Source organism: Siniperca chuatsi, linkage group LG1, assembly GCF_020085105.1.
Source record: "Siniperca chuatsi isolate FFG_IHB_CAS linkage group LG1, ASM2008510v1, whole genome shotgun sequence".
Lineage (NCBI taxonomy): Eukaryota > Metazoa > Chordata > Actinopteri > Centrarchiformes > Sinipercidae > Siniperca > Siniperca chuatsi.
In genome coordinates, this window is record NC_058042.1 from 35,434,430 (window position 1) to 35,457,076 (window position 22,647).

The window sequence follows — 22,647 nt, forward strand, 5'->3', positions numbered from 1 at the left end:
GTGTATAATAATACAATGTGTCAACCTGATCTGTACATTCAGCCCACAAAGGTGAAAACTCACTGTGTCTCAATGGCTACTGGGAATAATAGACAGGCAGGGAACAAACACTGGAGCTACAAGCAGTTCAGGGTCCGCACACAAAAGCTCGAGTGTTGTCTCTGGGAGCAAAGTGTACAGCGAGTGACTACAACAAATCAAGGCTAATGATAAATGGCTTTACTTTGAAATGGTTGTGTGCTGCACATGTAACCCTCCTAAAGCTGCATTTGTTTTCATTTGCAGCACATTACATTTCGCTCTCCTCGCTTTGTGGTGGCTTACATCCCTCTTCCTCTCAGCTGGAGGTAAAGACTCTTGCAGATAAGACAGCTTGTGGTAGCAAGCCTGCTCTGTGTGAATATATGTGTGTGAGTATATTTCTGTCAACGAACAGCATGTGATAATAATATGAGCATTCAGTAGCGAGGCTGAGGTGAGATGTTGTGGTTGTTAAGCTAATACCCTTGCTGATGCAGAGACAAAGCATCTTTGAATGTGATCATTTTCCTGACAGAACTGAGAAATTGTTTGTGTATTATGCTGTTCTGACCATCAGGACAATCAAAGTATAATAGTTACATCAGTAATAACAGCAACGTAATAAAACATTATCATACATGGTGTCTGTAATCTCATTAAAATGTCTAATGCTGGGATTATATGGCTGGTTTCACAGAGATAGACTCTGCCAATGGCTGATCTCTGATGATACACAGATTTCAGATAGAAGTTCATCAGTAGCACAAAGTTGTCTACTTGCCTGTCTGTCTGTGTAGTGCAGGGGTCTCAAATTACCTGGGGGCCATACCATCAATGCTCCAGGCCGACCTTTCTTTTAGAGCTAGAAAGATATTTTGGTGTCAGGTGGACCCGGTTAAATCCAGTGGTGGAATGAAAGCATGTTTACGTAACTACTGCTCTTAAGAAAAGTACAAATGCCTCAAATTTGTACTTGAGTATTTTCATTTTATGCTACTTTATACTTCTACCCCACTACAATTCTGAGGGACATATTGTAGTTTTTACTCCACTACATTTATCTTAGAGCTGTAAATAGTGATTACTTCATAAAATGTATAAAATATGATGTACTATATAGATTATGTAAAATTGTTAAAATTAGCTCCACCTCAGATTCATGCATCAATAATAATAGCCCAATAATAATAATAATAATGATAATGACACTCACCTTTTGTGCTCTTTGAGAACTTTTGCTTTTGATGCTTTCAGTACATTTAGCTAGTGATACTTATTAATTTTACGTACTTAAATGACAGAAACTTGTAATGGAGTGTTTTTATATCTCACTATTGCAATTTTTACCCAAGTAAAGGATCTGAATACTTCCTCCAACATTGGTTAAATCCGATTGCTGTTGGTCCTAGCTATGTGTTTGTTGTGCAGACAGGTGCAGCTTGCCAAACGTTACATGTGAAATAAAGAGCCAGTTTTTATGTTCCGATTTTGCAGCCTTTCTAGAAATTTAAAGTTAATGAACCCACAGAGAATTATCACCAACTTTGCAGTTCTTCTCAGCTCTTTTAGTGACTTTCAGATCATTGTTCTGGTCTTGCGGCCCACAAATGTACTGTTTTGGTTCAGTCTCACTGGTGTCATCTTGTTTCTAGCAGCCGGCATGATCCCTTACCAGCTTCTCACCTGCCAATACTGTAAATTGTGTATAGTAATACAGTAATACTGTAATTGTATAGGGCCAAGTTGGACGCTACCTCAGCTGACTTTAGTAACGGAATCTTTACTTCAGAATGACCTCAAACAAGTGTATACCCTATTTCAAAAACTACTTTGTATTTTAATAGTGGATAGGAAGGTGTGCATCTGCTTTCATAATGGCCCATTACGTGTATGTTATCATGAAGTGTAGTTTTCAGCTCATATAGTAAATGTTCTGCTGTAGCTCCATGGTTAAGTCTGTTGACAACAGTTTGGATGGCATTTTGAAAGGGAGGTTCAAAGATGAGTGCAAGCAAGAGCTGAAAGAAATATTTCCAAGGGTTTACTGTGCTCTCTGGAAATGCTTGCCCTTCTCACTGATTGCTTACGTTGTAAGCAAATGATATATTAAGCCATGTTTTCCTCTCCGCTGTCAGTAGCTCTTAGCTCTGTGATAGCCTGGAGGTAGGGTGGTTCACACCTTCTTTTTAGTTGACATGGTTTGCCAAAAGCTCCTCCAAGCTATACATCCAGCGCTGAGGACACGGTGTGACTCTTCTCAGGGCTATCCATGTTGAATATGTCTCAGCTTTAGCCATGTCACTCATTACATTGGTGTCAGACAGAGAATAAAACCGCTGCACCTGGAGGGAAGTGAGCAGCCTCTTATAGATTTATGGTGATCAACTTCAGAGCAGCCTCCTCGTTCTTTTCTTCTGCAGAGCCTCCTCAAGCAGAACTCTCACTGTCATGTGCAGAACAAGGAGATCATCCGCGTCACCTCAGGTTACACTGCTAGTACCAGTTAGATAGCTTGCAAAACTGTGTGTTGCATGGCATCAAGAGTGATGTAAGGCTCTCTGAGCCCCTGCTGTCTGTGGCACAATTGTGCTTGTGGTTTGAGAAAGAGGAAAAGTTTTGTATCTGATGAGAGCCTTTCATTGTCCTCAGGTTGAAGGATTTACACACCAAAAAACAGTGTATATGTGAAGCCTGCTTCAGGCACACACACACACACACACACAGCGTGCAGTATCAGTTAGTACAATGAATATGAAATATGCTAAACATATCAGAGGTGGTCAACACTAACGTTTCAGATTATTCTGATTTGTCACTTCATGCAGAGACTTGGGAATACAGCTAACCATTAGACATGGTTACAGGGCATTACAACACCATGCACCAAACAGATTTCAAACAAATCTATCAGATCCCAGCTCTTTATTTTAACCACTTATTTGGCAATGAAAGGTGTCTTTGGGAGTCATTTATTTTTGATTGAGTTTTCATTGTACACTACCTGAATTGTTAATTGTTTTGTGATGTTTATCACCCTGAGCGGGTTGGATGGTTAACCACACCTGTCATCATTGAGCCAATCAGCCTATTGCTATATATTGTGTAGGTGTGGTAACCCATTTTTAAACATTTTGACCTGGCAAGGATCTGTATGGGATTCAAACGTTAACTGGGGGAATTGGGATGTTTTCCAGTGGGCCACTACACAAATTAAGCCGATGCAGTGAAAAATCATCACACACACACACACACACACACACACACACACACACAGAAAGAGACGCTGTGCTGTGATTAGCCCAGGCAAGTGGGCTGACCTGCCCTCTGTTGTTTTGGGTGGGTATCATCTCCCTCACGTATGTCATTAAATGCCACATGTTCTGGCTTTAGTGGTTTTTTAACAGTCACAATCTTTTAGTATAGTATATATATATATTTTTTTTTAATAGTGATCATTTCACCAGTAGATAGTAGTATTGTTACAATAAGCTGTATGTTCTCATCTAAAATCATAATTATATCAACACGGGAGCCATTTGTATCTGAAAATTAGTTCATGTATAGGGTTCACCCTAAAAGGTCGTGCAGCTGGATCATGACCATATTTGCAGGTTTAGGCTTTAGGACTTGTTGCTCTGACAACAGTTCCAGATGAAGTTTCAACCAGCTTGGAAGAACAAAAAAATCCAGAATCAAATCGTCAACATTCTAAAATGGATAGCTCAGTTATCCACGTATGACGAACGGAGCCCTAGCTGAATTCTAATCTTACAGTAATTCTTGAAGTTAGTATAGAGAGAGTAAAACGTGGAAAACACATGTACCTGTAAAATGTAAACATATATTGCAAAGGGAACTGCAATAAATAGGCCGACCAGCTACTTTACTTATTAATGTTGTTACTACTACTTTAGTTGTTTGTGCATTGATTCAGTTATATGGCAGTTTTTGAGACTGTGGTGGTGTTATATAGGACTGTAATATATGAAATGGTGTTTTGAAATGGAGATTTTGTGCACCTCACAACTTCACATCTGATCTGACCCAGTGTAAATAACAGTTATAACATTGCTATATATAAATATAATTATCATTACTATCATCATATAACATTGTGCAGGGATTTCTATTTCATGTATCCTACAAAGTATCATAGATAATTTAACAAATCAAATCTCTGTTACTGAATTAGGCGTTACTCTTTTCAGTGAAAGGTGGATGTTATAATCATGGCCGGTTTAACCTGCTAGGGGTAAACTCGTGTACAGTTTTTTTATGCTGGAATACTACATGGTCCCATTTTTACTGTGTGGTAATTAAACACATACATTTAGGAATATGCAACGTGTAAGTACAAAACAGAAAATGAAGGTCATAAACTAGATTTAAACACAGGTACCCTGCTCATGTCATTCATTGTGTTTTAGTGCTACATATTTCAAAACAAATTTGCAACTATAATATCAGTATCCAGACTTAGATTTGATGACCAGATATCCAGATGACACAAAGTAAGTGTGGCATCTGCATAGTAATAACTGCTGATAACAACTTGGCTATAATGTTATAAAAATGTGGAACACATAACATTATGCTGTGTAATGTAATAACTTACTTATACTTAATACAATTTGAGATGGTTATTACATTATTTTCATTATCCCTCACTACCTTCCCACCCACCAATAGTTCCAGTTGTGTTGGTTACATTGCTTGACCAAGCTGGAGGTCCAGCAGCCGGGAACTGAACCCAGATTTCTGCGGTGGTGGGCCACACGGACACTACCTAGTTTCAGGCACACAAACCCATGTTTGTGGGTGTTTTTGTCTCTGCAGTAGCACACACAGTTGAAATGCTTATCACAAATGTATCCATAAAACCCATGAAAAACACATTTGTGGTTTTTCTGAGGACTTGTCGAAAACCTGCCTGACGGCTATGTTTTATATTCTGATCTTTCTGCTTTGAAGCAAATGTATAAGGCTGTAAAAGAAAAACAGGCATTTTTCCTTTCTAAGGGTCTGATTTGGCATGACTGATTGGACCAGGATGGACTTAGTCTGCTCCAGTCTGGGCCGGTTGGTGTTGACAGTCAGCAGATAATATCTAACAGGGTGTGGTGTGATTCTAAACGCTTGCTGATGCAGTTGCTGCCTGACATCATAGTAGTTAAAAAATGAACTGCTGTGTTTCTTTTTTTTATCATTTGAACATTAACAGGACAACATGATGAAACAAAACAATGAATTACGTTTAGTCAGAGAACAAGAGAGCGAGGTGATGTTAGTGGTTTGATTTGTTGATTTGATGTGGGTGTGTGTGTGTGGGTGTAGAAGTCTATAGGGTGGATGGGAGAAAGAGAAAGGGAGGTGACAAACTAAGGGAAAGCATGGGGGGAAAAACAAAATAAATGTACACTAATGCTAATGCTTCCTTTGCTCTATTACTACCACAACTACTACTACTACTACTACTAATAATAATAATAATAATAATAATAATAATAATTAATAAAGTCAGGGAGAGTGCTGCCAGTATGGCAGCCCGGCCACTGGACTGATTGGGGTACCATCCAGGAGCTCCAGAACCGGTCAGAACGGGTCAGAACGGGTCAGCAGGGTCAGGCCTGCTGGGTCAACAGTATCATTATTGTTACCTTTTGTAATTCTTTGTATGATTTTCATCTTTGCACCGTTACTACCATGTTTCCAATATTGTTATTTTGTTTATGGTGACTTGTGTTTATTATGACTGATATTGGTTGCCCCCAGACCCTTATAGGAGGGAGCTGGCCCATTGTGGGCTTGAACCCTTCCAAAACTGTCAGATTTAGTTGTGGTCTTGGTTGAGGGGAGGAATAAGATGACCCAGCCTCCTTGTCCTCATGCCGCCTGTTCTAGAGAGATCCATCAGAGTGCCCCGAATCGAACTCCAGCCACCAGGGACAGGGCAGGGCATAGACTTGACAGTTCCCAGAAGGGCTGGGTATCAGTACTCAATACCTTTAAGGTATCGACCGAAATAACCCAGTACCAAGTAGTATCGAAACTTCTCTAGTCAAACGATACCTGCATTTGATCCTTTTTGTACCCAGATCTAGGAAAAAAATTACTATATTTGTATGGTTTTGCTCACAACCAATCACTGCAAACTTCTGTGATTGGCCCACTACCACAGCTACAGCTAGCAGCTAGTAGCTACTGTGGTGGTGAAGTCAAGCGCAGTGTATTTGACAGAGTTGGCAATTCAGCCTGCTGGTCCTCTCGCGGTCACTTCAGAGCTGCAAAATGTGTAGAAATCATGTGGATGGGGAGTATTTTACACAACTGAATGCTTCCATTCACATGATGGGTACTGAATGAAGTAGAAAAAAAGAGGTATCGCCTCTATGGTGTTGTAATGCCCTGTAACCATGTCTAATGGTTAGCTGTATTCCCATGTCTCTGCATGAAATGACAAAAATCTGAAATGTTAGTGTTGACCAACTCTGATATGTTTAGCATATTTCATATTTATTGTACTAACTGATACTGCACGCTGTGTGTGTCGATACTCTATTGGTATTGGCATCACTTTAAGGGTACTGGTATTGTAATTTTGTAAATGATACCCAGACCTGTTTCCCAGTACTGCTGGGTTCCTAATATAACCCTGTTCCTTCCACTCTCAATATGTACAGTTTTTCTATGCTGGAATATCACATGGCATCATATTTGCAATGTGCTAATTTGATTAAACACATCAATTCAGGAATATGTCACATAAGCACAAAATTGAGATAATGACTTAAAACTACATTTCGACGTAGGCACCTCTTCGAGATAGGGCCTCAAGATATAGGTAATAAAACAGAAACCACTGTAAGGCTCAGTTTATGTTGTGCTTTGGTGGTGCATATTACAAACAAATTTTCTATTAAATTAACAAAAAGCAGTTGGCAAATAGTATGCCTGGAGCTTTGTGGTACCTGGAGTTCTGGGGCCTCCCGAGCAGTTGCCCACTTGGTAATTGGGACCGTCAACATTACCCAGTGGTTGAAATAATAATGATTTAAAAAAGATAGCAAAAAAACCCAAGCAAGCAAATAGTCCATTATACGCGACCATGCGAGATAGTCTTCAGCCTCTTTGACTTGTGTGAGCATTGCTAACAAATATCCATCATAATTATGTTTATGATTTCTGCTTCTAATAACATCACTTCTTCATCATGATAATGCCATTTCTTGTAACTGAATTACTAAAGTGCATTTTAGATCAACTGCACGGACTCTAAAGCTATGATAGATTTTAGATTCACTTCTCCAATTTTCTGTCTGAAGGCATTTTCCTGTTAGAGTGGCAGATGGAGTTTGGAGGAAATGGTGGCTGGAGTTTTCAGCTCCTGCAGAGGGGAGAGGAATAGGAGTGAAGAGTGAAAGGGCTTTATTATGTAGCTGCTGTGATCATACAGATCACTGCTTTTTGGGAAGCTTCCTGTTGGACCACGGGCCAGTGCACCACTCCTCAAAGTCCCTGTACTTCTGCTGGGACTGAAAGGATGGATGGGTGGAATGACTGGTGGAAGGGCTGCTGTCAGTGTAAGTGCTTAAGTGCATATATGTGAAAAGTGTAATCAAATGAGTGTTACGCTGATGGAGAAAGGAAAATGTAAAAAAGCCCTGAAAAAGTAAAACCTTTGAAAAAGAAACGTTGTAGAGAGGATGTACCTGCCAGCAGAGAGAGACAAAATTATGTTTTAAATTACTTCTAAAACTTTTAAGCTTCCCTTTGGAACTACAGTATGTAAATACATATATGTAGTGGAATAGAAGTTTCTCAAAGTTGTACAGTAGTTGTACAGTGAGGACAACTGAGTAAATGTCCTTACTAACTTTCCACCTGTGGAAAGTCAACTGGTATTTAACATTTAATGACTGTTTGGGTAATTACATGTAGCTGACTGCCTCAGTGAGTATATTTCAGTTTACAGACTTAGACTGGTCGATGGAAAAATAAGCTGTCTGTACAAGTGTAGATCACTTTTCGTCATTTACTTCACGCTCCACAAATAATACATGAATGTCCCTCAGAATACAAATCTCAAAAGCACATGAAAAACTAATTTGGATTGGGCCTTAAAGTGTTGTTTTTGTCTACATCCAGAGAGCCAAAGAGACATGATCTATGTTGTGGATGAGAACAGTTTGTTTAATCCCTAGATAATGTGCAGTGTGTTTACAGTCTCCTGCTGTCAGCTTAACTTGATTTTTATCTCCTCTGGAGCACACATCCCTGATTAAACTGGTCCTCCCAGAACTCACCTTCTGGTTGATTTACTAAGGAAATTAATATCAGTGCTGCAAAATACATCTGCATCTTTTCAATTTAGTGGGTTATAAAAAAATGGCTGATTTACAGTAGATGGGCTCAGCTACAGTTAATCTGAGGGTGGGTTCACACCAGTCTTGTTTAGTCCAGCTGAACCGAACCCTGGAGCGTTTACCGCCTTGGTGCAGTTTGTTTGGGTCGGTGTGAACGCCGCACTCGAACTCTGGTGCGGACCAAACAACCGCTCTCTGGTCCGCCTCGAAGGAGTGGGATTTTTGCATGTATGCAATTGTTGCCCACTTACCTCACTGGTCCACTTTGCATGGCAAATGCTAACAAGTCGTGGTAGGATCTCATCTGAACCAGCCATCTTCTGTGATAAGACCGTCTGATGGCAGAGCGTCTCCCTCGAAATGCCTGCATTATTAAATTATTTAATACCTGCTGTCTTACGAGATGTTCATATGCGCAGTCCTCTAAAGTCTGCTGATATGCGCTCCAGAACAAAATCAACATCAACAGAACCTGATGGTGCTCCATGATGTACAATATCCAGGTAGAAATTTGGAGGGGTTTGTTGTCTTTTGTCTCTTTAGTATATGAACAATAATCAAATGACATTTCCACCACATGGCTTTTGTTTACAATTTCTGGACAGTTTGAATTTAGCCTTTATGAACACAAACCGGAATTGAAACAATGTATCATCCTCGCATTGGTTCGATTCAGGGACCGGATGTGTGAACCTGCCCTAATTTTCATTGATGCAAATGTTTGCTAACATTTTGCATCACTATAAACTAAATTCCTTTGGATTATGGGACTGTTAATTAGACTTTGGAGACATCCCATTAGGGTACCTTGATGGTAACCTGTTCATAGGCCCTGGGACAGAAATTTGCTGTTTTGCCCCTTTTGACTATTTCCCCAATAATTTATTTGGGAACACGCACCATGTGAACATAATTTAAATTCGAATGGCTAAAAACTGCATTTTGACACAAAGATCCTCTAAGGCGATGTTTAGACAGACGTTAGCCCTTTATGAAAAAACGCAGCCCTCTCATTCATTTGAGTGACAATGCAGCTAAAAAACGTAGGGTCATCCGTCAAAAATTTGAACCTGCTTCAACTGTTGATGGACTGCAACACGTTGTGGTAGCCAATCAAATACATGCAGGCACACATTCCTGGTAGATTACTTTGTAAAGAGAACTCTTTATTTCTACCGTTTACCTTGTGACACAAGTGTGCCACTGCCACCAAGAATGATGGCTGTCACACCCAGATGTCATGGTGGAAATTTTTGCTCAATAGCTAGGATTATATTGTGCCTGAACGGCAATTATTGCACGTACCTCCGCTCAGAGCGCTTCGAAATTGGAACACATCAAGGTACACATACAACAAAAGGGAAAACATCACTATAGGCTCCTACTCACATTCAGTTATACAGTCATGTCACCTGCATTGTTGTTTTATTTTGTTATTACTTTATTTATTTTTTATTTACTTTACTTTTTACTTTGCACTGAGGTGTAGAACCAACGTCTTGACGTCACTTCTGGGCTAGCCATTGTTCCACTAGCTTCTGTAACTCAGTGCAGTCTCTCATCAGTCTTTCTCAAAAATGAAACCTGTTCCATGGGGTTTACTATTCATATTCTAAGATAACTGAGTATGTATTGTAGCATTAGAATTTAAGTTAAACAGCGATTCATTTATTAGCATAAAAAACCCTTGAAAACAGCCAGTAAGCTAGTGTTAGCTTAGTAAGCTTACTTGGTAAGCTAGTTCCATAAAGCAGCCCCACAGCTGCCAAGTGTATTGAGTTAAAGTTTAGTAGCACAGTTAAATAATAAATTACCAAATATAAACAAAACCCACTGATCGTTAATCATATATTTTCATATTAATTCAGCACATATGATTATACATTTACTAAATCTACAAATAGTAAAATATTATGATTATTATTCCTCTTTTCATTTCAATGGATGACATCAGAGCATTTGAAGCTGAGCTCACAAGCTGAACGCTGAATCCAAGACCTCAGATTCGGGAGGCAAATAGTTATCGGTGCATTATCACCACCAGATGGACAGGTGTTTTATAGTACATGGATGAATGTATTGTGGGGTTGGACACTGAATATTGCACTACTGCATGTTAGTATTTACATGTTTACCTATTGTACACACACTCATGTGCTCAAGACAAGTATAGGAATAGAGACAGAGCTTCAAAGTGCCCAGGTTTGTCAGCTTCACACTGGCTTGAATGGTAGCACCCTGGGTTTGTTCTTGCTGGGAAGAGCAGTAAATCACTCAGAGGATTACCTGTTATGTGCTCACACATTCATCCACTGCCTATTGTTTGCTCTTGGCAGAGTGCACTCTGTGAATGGTGGCTGGACCCCAGAATATGTCCCAGAGGATGCTGAGCTTGTTGCTGCTGGCAGCTAAAACTGTGAACTTCAGAAATGTCAGCTGCTCTGCAATGAAGGAAAAACAGAAGATGACACACTGGTCTTTCATTACTGTGTATGTGATGGGTGTGTATAAGCTGTTACTGTGATTTCTGAGCACCAATGTCATCATAATTTAAACAATTACTTTTTTTCCCCTTTCCTCGGGGGAACAGCATTTAATATTCTGCTTAAATGTGTGGTCAGAAACAGTAGACAACCAGTGACACACATTATTCCCCTAGGAAGAAGTTTGTTGTAGCTGCTGTTTTTCTCCTCTGACACAAAAAAATCCTCTCACTAGGCTTGTCTGATATGTCTGACCTTTGTGCAATCAGAGATAAAGCAGTACAACAAGGTACCACCAGTTTCTCATCTTCTCCCCAAAACGTATCCTGCTCCACATATAAAGCACAATCACAAGTCAATTTTTATTTATATAGCCCAATATCACAAATTTCCCTCAAGGGACTTTACAATCTGTACAGCATACGACACCCCCTTAGACCCTCGATTCCGATAAGGGAAAAACTCTCCAAAAAAAACCCTTTAACAGGGAAAAAATGGAAGAAACCTCAGGAAGAGCAACGGAGGAGGGATCCCTCTCCCAGGACAGACAGACAAGAAATATATGTCGTTTGTACAGAATAGACCAGCATAATAAAATTAAAGTATTAAATCATGATGACAGAATTATAAATAAATTGTAACATACCGTATATGAAGAATGGATCCGGGAGGACGTCAAGCAACTTCAGGTGTCGCCAAAGACACCTGAGCCACATGACGACCTTTCCACCATGGAACCTGGAACAGGACAGACTGCACAAACACACAAGAGGCAAAACTCAAGCACACCATTCACACAGGTGGGAGAAAGGAACAGACACACAGAGGGAGAGAGAGACAAGAGGAGAGGATGAAACTCCTGGAGGACGAAGATTCAGATCTAAAACTTCTGGAAAGAGACACCGACAGCCAGGGGAGAGAGAGGTCCCAGGACGGCCGATGGTCCAGCACAGAGAAGCCTGAGTGAAAAGAGAGAAGGTTGAGAAACTAGAGAGAGAGGGAGAAGAGAGAGAGAGAGAGAGAGAGAGAGAGAGAGAGGCAAGACAAACATGGACTAGAAGTACTAGGCTTAATGATTCAATGAGACTAAGACCGACCTGCCGTAAGGATAATGGTAACAGGTACAAGGTAATCAAAAATAAGCAGCTAGCTGAAGGTTAAGGCAAGATGAGTTTTAAATTTGACAGCCCTGTTGTCTCTGTGCCACAAGTCTGTTCAGGAAGCATTTTAATATAGTGTCTGACTTCTCTCTGCTTCTTTACACCACTATCATGTACTACTACACTTTACACCAATTCTTAAAGCCAAATCGAAATATTTAATAATAAATATAGATGCTAGCCAAAATGAATATAATACATTGACACAACAGAATACTGTTGGGTAGGAGAATATGATGATTCAGGCTTATTGGTAGCTTTTGTCTTTATGTTATCTGCTCTCCCAACCCGAAATAGAGTGAGGGGAATATTTTGCTGATACTCCTTGTGGCAGTGGAATGGAAGGTCTCCAGTTTGATCCCTGGACGGATAAATCTGGGTGGCTGACATGAAAGACCAGCGCTTGCACCTCCCCTTGAGTAAGGCCAATAACCCTAAACCCTTAACCGCTTCAGTGAAGCTGCTTGGAGGCCAGCAACTGTGTTGTGTGAACTGGGCCTTCCTGAAAAAATAACATCAAACAAACTTCAGCATGTTAGCATTGTCATTATGAATATGTTGTTAGCTGATTTGTTAGTATGCTGAGCATTTAGCTGAAAACACCGCCGTGCCTTCAGGTAAGTACAGCCCCACAGATTCACTAGCGTGGTTGCAGACTCTTTGCTTTCAGACAGCGAGCACCCTCTCTGTCCTTGAGGTTGCAGCAAGAAGAGTATAAGTGCACAGCTACAGTATTTGCCACTGCCATTGGAGTTGATGGTTCAACTTTTCAACCTGCTGTCGCAGCTTGCAGTGTAACAATGGCAACCACATTGAGAGAAATTATGCAGGAGCTAATTTTTCTGGTATCTGATTTCCTTGAATTATGCACCTCTTCACCAGCAGGGAGCAGACAGATCAATGAATGGGCCAATAAACATAATTTGATATTAGTTATAAAAATTTAATTGCTATATGAATCTTGTCATTTTGCTAACCATTTCCCCATTTTTAAGCTATATCCTGCTCTGTTTAGCTGTGTGATGAGATTAGGTGGATAGCAGTAGCCTGTGGTGTACAGGCTGGTAGGATCGAAGGTAGCTGGGAGCCTTGATGGCGGTGTTGTGTCCTGCTACTGCTGATTAAATATGTGAATCAACGTTTCAGCCTTTTTTTTGGTGCTTTCACACAGCAAGTGGTCTGCCACCTGGCAACAGCATTTTTAAACATAAAAATTGCATTATATTGAAGAGTGTTCGTTTAAGGCAGCATCAGGCAGTTTTCACTGCAGGTTTTAATAGTCTGAGTACAGTCCCACACCAACATCCAGTCAGTCCAGTAAATGGCCAGTAGTTGCAGACTTTTGCTCCAACCCTTGATGTGATCTAAATGAAAGTGAAGGATGGAGAACAACATAGACATGCATGTCACCATCTCTGGATCTGATTTGCTGCAGTCTTTGTCTATGCAAGTAAAGGAAATCATCTCTTCTATTGACAGACATGGAGATAAAGGAAAAAGAGATTGAAATAGTAAATGATGTCAAAACAATGGGAAGGTGGGTAAAAATGCAAAATGAAAGGAGTGAAAACTTGGCCTGATTGATCTTCATGAAAGTCTAATGAGCAGGATGGGTTGCAATGACTCAATATTGGCAGCCACTGTCAGAGACTGAGCTGGGAAAAGATGGGGATGGATAGAGTTAATGTGGGAAGAGAAGACAGAGCAGTCTCCCTCTGTTTCTCTCTCACACACAGCATTTAGAGCTGCCTCAGTTTGGAGCACTAAATCAATCCTATAATCTAGAGCAGCAGATGCAATGTTCATTAATCAAATGATTCTGTAATTTCTAGGTGGTTATTTGAAGGGTGGGAGAAGGAGTGTATTGTTTGTCCCGTCTTGTTGGTCTTGTAAGATAAGCTCAAGTTCCCCATCGCTTCTGTCTTATCTGTGGGTCTTATCTCTAGAAACTGCGTCACTGACAGAAAACTTTGGTGTTTCACTTTCAGAAACACTTTTTGTCTGTCAGACCAGTGTAGGTCAGAGTGTCTCAATGGTAGCACCATGTTGTTTTCTTTGTACTGTAATTAAATACAGCACTGGATGTTAGAGCAGTGATTGTTCCATTATTTAGTGTTGACACAACCCTTCGAGAGACACACAAACACATTCAATTCTTTCCAAGCCAAGTACTGTTTGTTCAACTCTTTGTTTTTTTTACTATATATTTTTCAGCATGTCCCAGCTTGTAAAGTTTGAGATTAAGCTATGAATAATGTTATTATGAACACGTTGAAACTCATGTGAGTGCTATGGGTATGTGTGTGACTGCATGGCGGTACAAGTGTCGACAGGTCAGTGAATTGGGGATTGGACTTGTGAAATGACAACAATGCAGTAGAAGGTATTCAGACCCTGACTGTATCCCAGTGGCATGGAGGTAGAGTGTTGGTGTGTGTAGAGACGGTGCATATTTACAAAGCTGCAGAAGCATAATTACCAGTTTGGGAGGGGGAATAGGTGTTAAGGAACATCTGGATGTTGGTCCACGTATGGAGGGCAGCAGGTGTGTGGTGGACGAGTTTACAGAGCTGCATAATCCAGGTATTTATGCTTTCTCCCTTGAACCTTTCCACTGTATTACAGGACTGATGGTCATGTAATACCGCAAGGGGACAGTAGAGCTACCTAGTGGGAGGAGAAATTACAGGTGTCTGTAAAAAGTCCCGTTCATTTTCTGCATAGACAACGTGAGGTGACCAATTAGAGTAGTTCCAAGACTAGGATAGACATGAAACCCTCTGGGAACACTGTATTGTTGCTACAACAAAGTCAGACGGGTCAAGAAACAAAAGTCACACAGTCAGACAAGTTGTAAACAAACCTCCAGTTTAGACAAACTTATATAGAAGAGAAAAAAAAGTTTACAGACCCACCTTGTCTTGACCTACTTTACTTACTAATTTGACCTCCAAATAAGTAAGAGATAATGTACATTATCATATGTATATGTCATTATTGCAAAATTAACCCCATCAGGATGATGCAGGACTAGAATCACCCTGAAGGGGTTAATTTTGCAATACTGACCAGCTTGCTGTACATTATCCCGCTTATTACATGGATACTTACTAAAGAAATAAATAATTTGATACCAAATATCGATTTTTAAAAATTATTTTAAAACTTTTTTGCCACAGGACTTCTTTATGTGGATTGATATGATTGGACTCCAGAGTCTATGATCAGAAATGCGTCCATAGCAAATGTCAGTTATTCATAGCAGCGGTCTGCTCTTCAGAAAGACCAATCAGAATCGAGTATTCAAGAAATCTGTGTAATAAAGTGGTTTAGATAATAACATGTCTGATTGTTTGACTGATCGATTTCTTGCCCCATTGGACCTTTTTTTGTTGTTGTTGTTTTTTATAATGTTGTCTTAACAATTGCTTTGAGTTCAGTTCAAATCTTTATTTATTACTCTCACTACTAACAAAGAATGACCCAACTAATAACTACTAGGAATAACCAGGAATAAATGCAATAAATACAGCAATGAAAAATCAATAAACGCATGAATTAAGCCATGAATACAAAAACAATTAATGCATGAAATGAGGACCATTTTATACCGGATGACGCAGTGAATGATTATCTTGGCAAGCTGTATTAACTTTTGTAAACACAGGAAACCACAAAGTGGATAAAACTTTAATATTGACCAGTGAAATCACCTTAATGCACCATTCAGCATCTGAGAGGTTGTTGGGAAGCACGACTGAAATACTTTAAGCAATTCCATACTATTACTAGATTGATGGGAGATCCTACTTATGACATCAATTCCTTTCAGTAATCTATAGCATCAACCCCAGTATCAAAGGAAAAGTAAAGTTTCACCTGGTGGTTCAGATGGCCAAGGGAGAAGCTGCTCTGGAGGGGAAAAGGGAGACGCAGGTCGATTCTCTTGTGTGGGCCGCTCTTGGGCATTCTCAGATACACTCGGTCCCAAGTTGCTGCTTGGCCACCTGATATGATTCACTCTCTCGTGTGGACCTCCCAGGAGCTCCTGGGTATTTTCGGGCATTCTCGATCCCAGTTGGCCTGTCTCTCTCCGTTCAGCCTGCGGCAGAGTGATAACATCTTCACACACCCTCACATGGCTGGGTGTGATGGGGCCATGGTGGCTTTCAGAGTTTGTTGAACTCAAAGTTCGTTACAATTCTAACGTTTGGTCATGTTAGAAATGCAGGCATGGGGCAGCCGAACTGGAGCAGATTTCTTGTAGAAGGTTTCTTTCTTTCAGAGTGGGTTAGATGCCGCCGGCGTTCAGCACGTTTGGTGCAGCTTGGGCTACAGCTGATCTCCGGGCGAGCCTAGTTGAGTTCCGGGCCTGCCCGCATAGGCAGATTAGGGTCAAAAGCTGAAGAGAAGAGCGGACTGAAGAGAGGCAGAGAACTGAGGAGAGGAAAAAGTTTGGGCTTCCTATCCTAAATCTATCTCATCCTAATTCTTTTCTTTGTACCAATTTCTATCATAAAGAATTAATTAAGTTTACCACGTCTAAATACTTCCATGTTTAAAAGCTTGGTCTCCTCAGTTGCTGAAAGATACCAAACATTTTATGAATAAACAGGATATTATCCACTCCGTAATAAGTAAGTAATAGACAGTGTTAACCCAGGTTTAAATGTCGTAAATGGCATCATGTACAACATATGATACACAAACATATGTACTTATATATGTCTATATATATGCACACGTGAACGTATATGCACAGCAAATTAATTAGTAAAATAAAGCTCAATACATGTCAGTGTCAATACATGTCAGTGTACAACAGAATCTCTTCTATCACCTTGTATTACAGGAATGTGTCTTTGCCTTCTCCCCCCTGAGAGGGATGAAAAGAGGAGGGGGACAGGCAGGCACAGACACACATGCACTCTGACGAGGTGTGAGATTTGACATTCCAACTTACATTTTGTCTTTTTGCAAGCTTTGAATTCATTCAAGCTTTCAATTAATTTGTTATGTAAATGCATATTTACATTTCCTGTTTCATTAGTTTATTAAACAAAAGACAGACATCCCATCTTTATCTGTGGACTGGCGGATCTGTGTAAACCATTGCTGTTGGTTCAGTTTCTATTGTTCTTGTATCAAAATCAGCATGTTGGCGCAAAGCTTCACATTCTTCCTATATGGTCAGTTAAACATGACATATCAAATAATGTACATTAGATTTTGCATTGCAAAGTCAGTTCCTTTGTTCCTTGTTCCCTGTTCTTGATGAAGTCCAGGTATCATCCTGAGCCTGGGATACTGGAATGTGAAGTTTTCAGTTTGTCAAGTTAGTGAGGGTCATAAATTGGTCAGTTGTCACTCAACTTTCCATTAGTGTCCTCCTTGGGTCCTGGCGGGGTCTGTTTCATGACCCAGGGGCCATGTGGACAACAACTTCAGGGAAGGTTAATTCTTTTATCAATAAAAGGTGTTACACTTTATTTGGATAGTCCGCCTACAGATAATTTATAGAGTATTTGTAACATTTAAACAGCTTATTATGAGATTTAACAATTCAACTTTTTTATAGATAAAACCGTTGTCTAGGTTTGGTTAGGTTTAGGCACAAAGAACATCTTAATGTTAATGAATTGTCACATATACTCTGTTGATAATCTGTTACAGACGAAGTTAAACAGTTGAAATGTTACAAATACTCTATAAACTACCTGTAGGCGGACTGTCCAAATAAAGTTACCATAAAAGGTACAAATTGTTCATCAGCATCCACAGTGATCACGCTACACTAAACTTATCCTAACTAATTGAACCAATGGCCAAAGCTATGCAAATAAAACCAAAGTTATTATACACAGTAGTAATCCTTGAAAGAGAAGTCAATTATAAGTCCCAAGTTGCATTTTGGTAAGAAATATGCCATCACTGGGCTAACAATTCACTTATGTATACCGCTACGGCAAGTTGAAGCTAAAGCTTATGCTTCTTTAGAAATCTGATATAACACTTGGCAGTTTAAATAATTATCTTTTGGATTCTGGGTCTATTTTAGATGAACTGGAGTAGTGTTTTGTTCCCAACTGCGACAAGGGTGTTTTGAATTGGCTCTGATTCACATCTCTAACTGGCTTCATCTCCATAGCAACAGCGGCTGAAGCTCATGGGTATTGTGGTATTTAGAGCCATCTGCTTTGCCAACTGAGAAAACATGAAAACAAGAAAACATGCCAGTGCTCATTGATTAAAAAAAACAAACAAACAAACAAACAAAAAAAAGAGCCAGAGTTAGCCTAGGAAGCTATTTTTATTTATCTGTTGTTCCCTGGCCAGATGATCATTTGAAAAAAAAAAAAAAAAAAACTTATTGCCATAACATAAACCTATAATATCAATAAATTATCTAGGAGGCTGTGTTTTTTTTTTTTTGTTCAGGGACATTGATTTCATTAAAAGAAAACGTTGAAATGCTAAGTTGCAGTTGAGAAAAATACCTCTGGAAACTTAAACTTTGCAGCTATATACAGTGCACTAAAATCTGACCTTTAACCTCCTGTTAAAGATTTCTGAGGATGATTTAAGGTATTAGCTTGTATATTGCTACCATATCTGTATGGGGGTCAGGTAAACATCTAAAAAGTAAAATGTGTGTGTGTGTGTGTGTGTCTGCGTTGGCCTGGCCTAGTTTTTGGAGAAGAGGCACCTGAGGATTGCCTGGCTGAAAAGCTTGAACCCTGCTGAGCCCAGCTGGGGGCACAGAGACAGATAAATGAACAGATAGCTGTGAGCTCCAGGAAACACTGATGTGATATTTATCTATTCTGCATGGAAATTATCTGTTGGTAACATGCGGAAATATTGCTAATCAAAGAATATTGCTCCAAAATGAGATATACACCTACTGAAGTTAACTGACAACCCACGAATAATGATTGCTAACACAGCATTAATATTTAAGATTCAATTCTCCTAAATCACAAAAAAAAACGCATTTTCCCACACACCTTAGTGGTAGCCATGCAGATAATTTAATTTTATTATTATTTTTAGATATTCTGTGTTGAGACTAAAGCTGCCACCACACTACAGTGGAAGTGAATGGAATTTAATTTGTGATGCTCATTGCATTGAAAAAGGTAATTTGAAAAACTCAACAGCAACACCTCTTTTCAGAAACAATGATGCAGTCAGTCAGGATATTCCACAGAACACAATGTCGACATTTTTGTTAGGAACTATTTACTGTTGAAGGCAGAAAATTATGAAAACTCTAGGAGCAGACAGACATAACTTGCAGGTTTGTCAAAAAAGCAGTAAACACAGTTGTTACATGCAGTGTTGGATTGTGTGGTAGTTTGCATTCCTGTGAGAAATTTCAACAGTCGAAAATCTGTCAGTGTGCTTGTAACTGATCTTAACTCAAAGGTCAACTAACTTATTTTTTGTTAGCTTTTCCATCTCTGAACAGAGATACCATTTCAACCCCCTTTTATATAATCTTAAGTGTGTATAATGTCCAAACTTAAGTCATGACAACTGAGCCAGTTCTGCCATGTCTGCTTGTGAAGACATGAGAAAAAGCCACTAAGTGGAGTTGAGATTAGCTTTTCACACATACTGACCACACGGTTAAGAACGTACGTCCATGCTCAACACCCAAGTGAGTGTCTTCTGATCTGCAATCTCTGTAGTTAAGTTTTGGTTAGGTTTGTTTAAGTGTAGGGAAGCGTTATGGTCATGGATAAAAGAAATGTTGACAGTTGGTAGGAAACAACAGTCAACCACGTCAAAGTCACAGGCTTTGTTGAACTATTCATCCACCCTGACCTCCACCCTACGAGGTTTTGTTTTGCTATAACAAAGTCATGATACTTTTGCTTGTACTGGTGGAACTGCAATAATTCACATGACCAGTAGAGGTCCCTGACAAAACAATCTCACGTCAAGGTCCATTTAATAGCTGTTCTGGAGCTTTTGATCATATCACACAAACTTTTCTGCTACTAGTCCATTACAAATGACAAAAATCAATCTGTTGATAAAGCTTGTGTGATAAGATTAAAAACTGAAGAACAGCTACTGAATTGGCCATCAAGTGAGATTATTTTGGCAACTGCTGTTCCCAAGGTCAGGAATGAACTCCAAGTAAATGTAGGTCATTTTAGGCATTTGAACAAGCGACCAATGCTGTCGTTGTTAGTCAGCCAGTATAAACGAGCTCATTAGAATTTTCTCCACATTTTTCTTTTCACTTTCTATAACTGGAGGATTTTGTAAACTGTGCTTGTCATTAGATGACCTCATCTACTGTTAACACTAAAGGTCAGAGGTCCTCATACAACAAGAAAGAACTTTTGGGTGTGTGGAAACAAAATCTGGGTGAAAATTGGTTTGAACCAATCTCTAGGTTTATTTTCAGTTAAAATTTGTCGAAACCTAAAAACAATGAGCATTAAAAATACATTAGATACAACGTCGATTTGGGATGTAGGCCTTCAAATGTCAAAATAAACTGGGAAAATATTGAGTACAATTCTCACGGAGTGTCTGTTTAGAGGGAAAGCAGACTGACTTACCTGGAGAGTTGAGGTGCTGTGATTCCTTGTAGCTGTACAGAGCACTTGTATAAACTCTAGCTTAAGCATCCGATTAGAAAATGGCAGCGGGGCAAACAGCGGACAAAGAGAGTTTTATGCAACACTGGCCAGGTGTATTTCTGACTTGTATGTGTGTGTGTGTGTACTTGCTTGTGATTATGTGTGCGTTCTGTAGCTGTCCCTGGCATAGACAGCGCACATAAATCACAGCGAGGTATTGAATCTTTACCTAATGAGGGAGCGTGTTGAAGTCAGGTTTTCCTTTCCGGCATTTCACGTGGGTCCACCGGTGTGGAAAGATCACAAACACACACACATTTACATACACTCGATTCTCTATCTGCTGGTAAAATGGGAAAATGACATATGGGCTTATTCTGGTAAGGCTGTGACCGACCACAGAGCAGGGCTTATCATACTTGTCAGTGGAATACATACAGCCGTAGCCAGCTATGAGGTCTGCGAGGTCTGGACCTCGCATAATCAGGAGTTGAAGACTTCTGGTCTGTCCTTTAAGTGTCTTCAAAGGCATGTTGTGTTATTGTCAATGACCAGTCTACATTCCTATGGAGTTATAGGTGTGCCTCATTCCTGAACGAGCAATGGGAGATTTGGAGCACAGAAAAATATTTTGCGAGCACATATATGAAGTTTTGAGGAGAAATTATACACAAGAGCAAACAAAAATCAATTCTGTACTCAATAAATGTATTTGCATGTTTGGTATTATCCATATTAACATAATGTCAAAATCCTTATCCTTAGCATGCAAGCAGTAATTTATAGAGAGCAAGGGTATTGTGTGATCCTACAGTAGCATACCTGACATTTTATTTAGCACAATATAATTAGCTCTTGTCTTCTTTTCCTGCTGTCTCTGTCTTTCTTGGAGAGAAGGAAACAAAAGAAGAAAGATTAGGCTGGAAAAGTTTAATGAGGTGTGATTACCCTCACACCACTGACATTTCACACCAGTACTATATATGTGAAGAGTATTTCTGACCACGATGCCTGGTCCAGGGGCTGATAAAGGCACGGTGCAATCAAAGTTAGCTGCGCTCTGACGTCTTGGTATTTACGTGACATTTACTGGCTGAATTATCACACAAACCCTCCATTTTCTGCTGTTCCTCTCCACCACATTGTCTTTCACTGGATTTCTTGTTTTATTGGATTTCCCCTTCGGTTTTTCTCCTCTGTCCTCTCTATTCTGGCTTTCCGTCTGTCAGCCCTCTCTGCCACCTGCTCATCAGATAACTCTATTCTCCCAAAGTGCAGAAATCTAAATCTCAGGCATTTAACACAGTACTAATATCTAGTATCAGTATTACATTTTCCTTTTAAACTGTGAATTTAATCTAACAGCAGGATAAGTTGATTTAATTTACAGTAAGTCAAGATATGAGTGAGGTTTTACATATGGGAACAAAACAACTATGAAGATTTTATTCTACTTTTGTCTAATACAAACAGAAAATCCACACCTGCTTTTCTATTTATTGCTTTATTTATTTGACTTTTGCTAGAGGTTTTATTGTTCATTTTGCATATTGGGTTTGTTCATTTGCTCATATTTACAGTGGCTGAGAGAGCTCAACACACTTAACATAGGCAGCGTTTGGTTAAAAAAAAAACCCCACTACAAATCAATAAAATGCAAAACACAAACAAAAAATTAAGAATCAAATTCACCAATTTGACACATTCACGCCATAAAGACATGCACTTCAAATGCAGAAAACGCACAGAAACACAGCAAGCTAACACAGTGGAAATGTCCGGGAGAATACGAATGATGTCGAAAATAAGCAAACAATGTTTTTTAGTTTTAGCATTCTGATTGTGTGATTAGTGTAGATTTTGGCTATATAGCATTAGCCTTTCTTTTCTAATTGCTAGCGTGTTCTTAGGTTCACCCAGAAACTGCTGTTGTTGTTTAAATTCCATCTTCTTCAGTGTGACTTGCAGCGTTGTGTATTTGCTTATGTTTTCTGTATTTGCATTTCATCAAATAGGTGAA

At 39.5% G+C, this 22,647-nt stretch overlaps 1 protein-coding gene across 5 annotated transcripts in view; it reads left to right on the plus strand.

Annotated features, from left to right (window-relative positions):
• LOC122873908 (cell migration-inducing and hyaluronan-binding protein-like) overlaps nucleotides 1-22,647 on the plus strand; it is a 214,188-nt gene that overhangs the window by 37,295 nt on the left and 154,246 nt on the right. Inside the window, exon 2 of one of the 5 annotated variants that reach the window (XM_044191259.1) lies at nucleotides 286-347. The exons of 3 other annotated variants lie outside the window; for them this stretch is intronic. Coding sequence is in view for 1 of the 2 variants with exons in the window: in XM_044191240.1 (XP_044047175.1) it covers nucleotides 14,545-14,610 (66 nt within the window). In the remaining variant the exon portion in view is untranslated. Of the gene's footprint in view, nucleotides 1-285; nucleotides 348-14,496; nucleotides 14,611-22,647 lie in introns of those variants that run through there. One more of the 5 variants, XM_044191240.1, reaches the window with a different exon arrangement.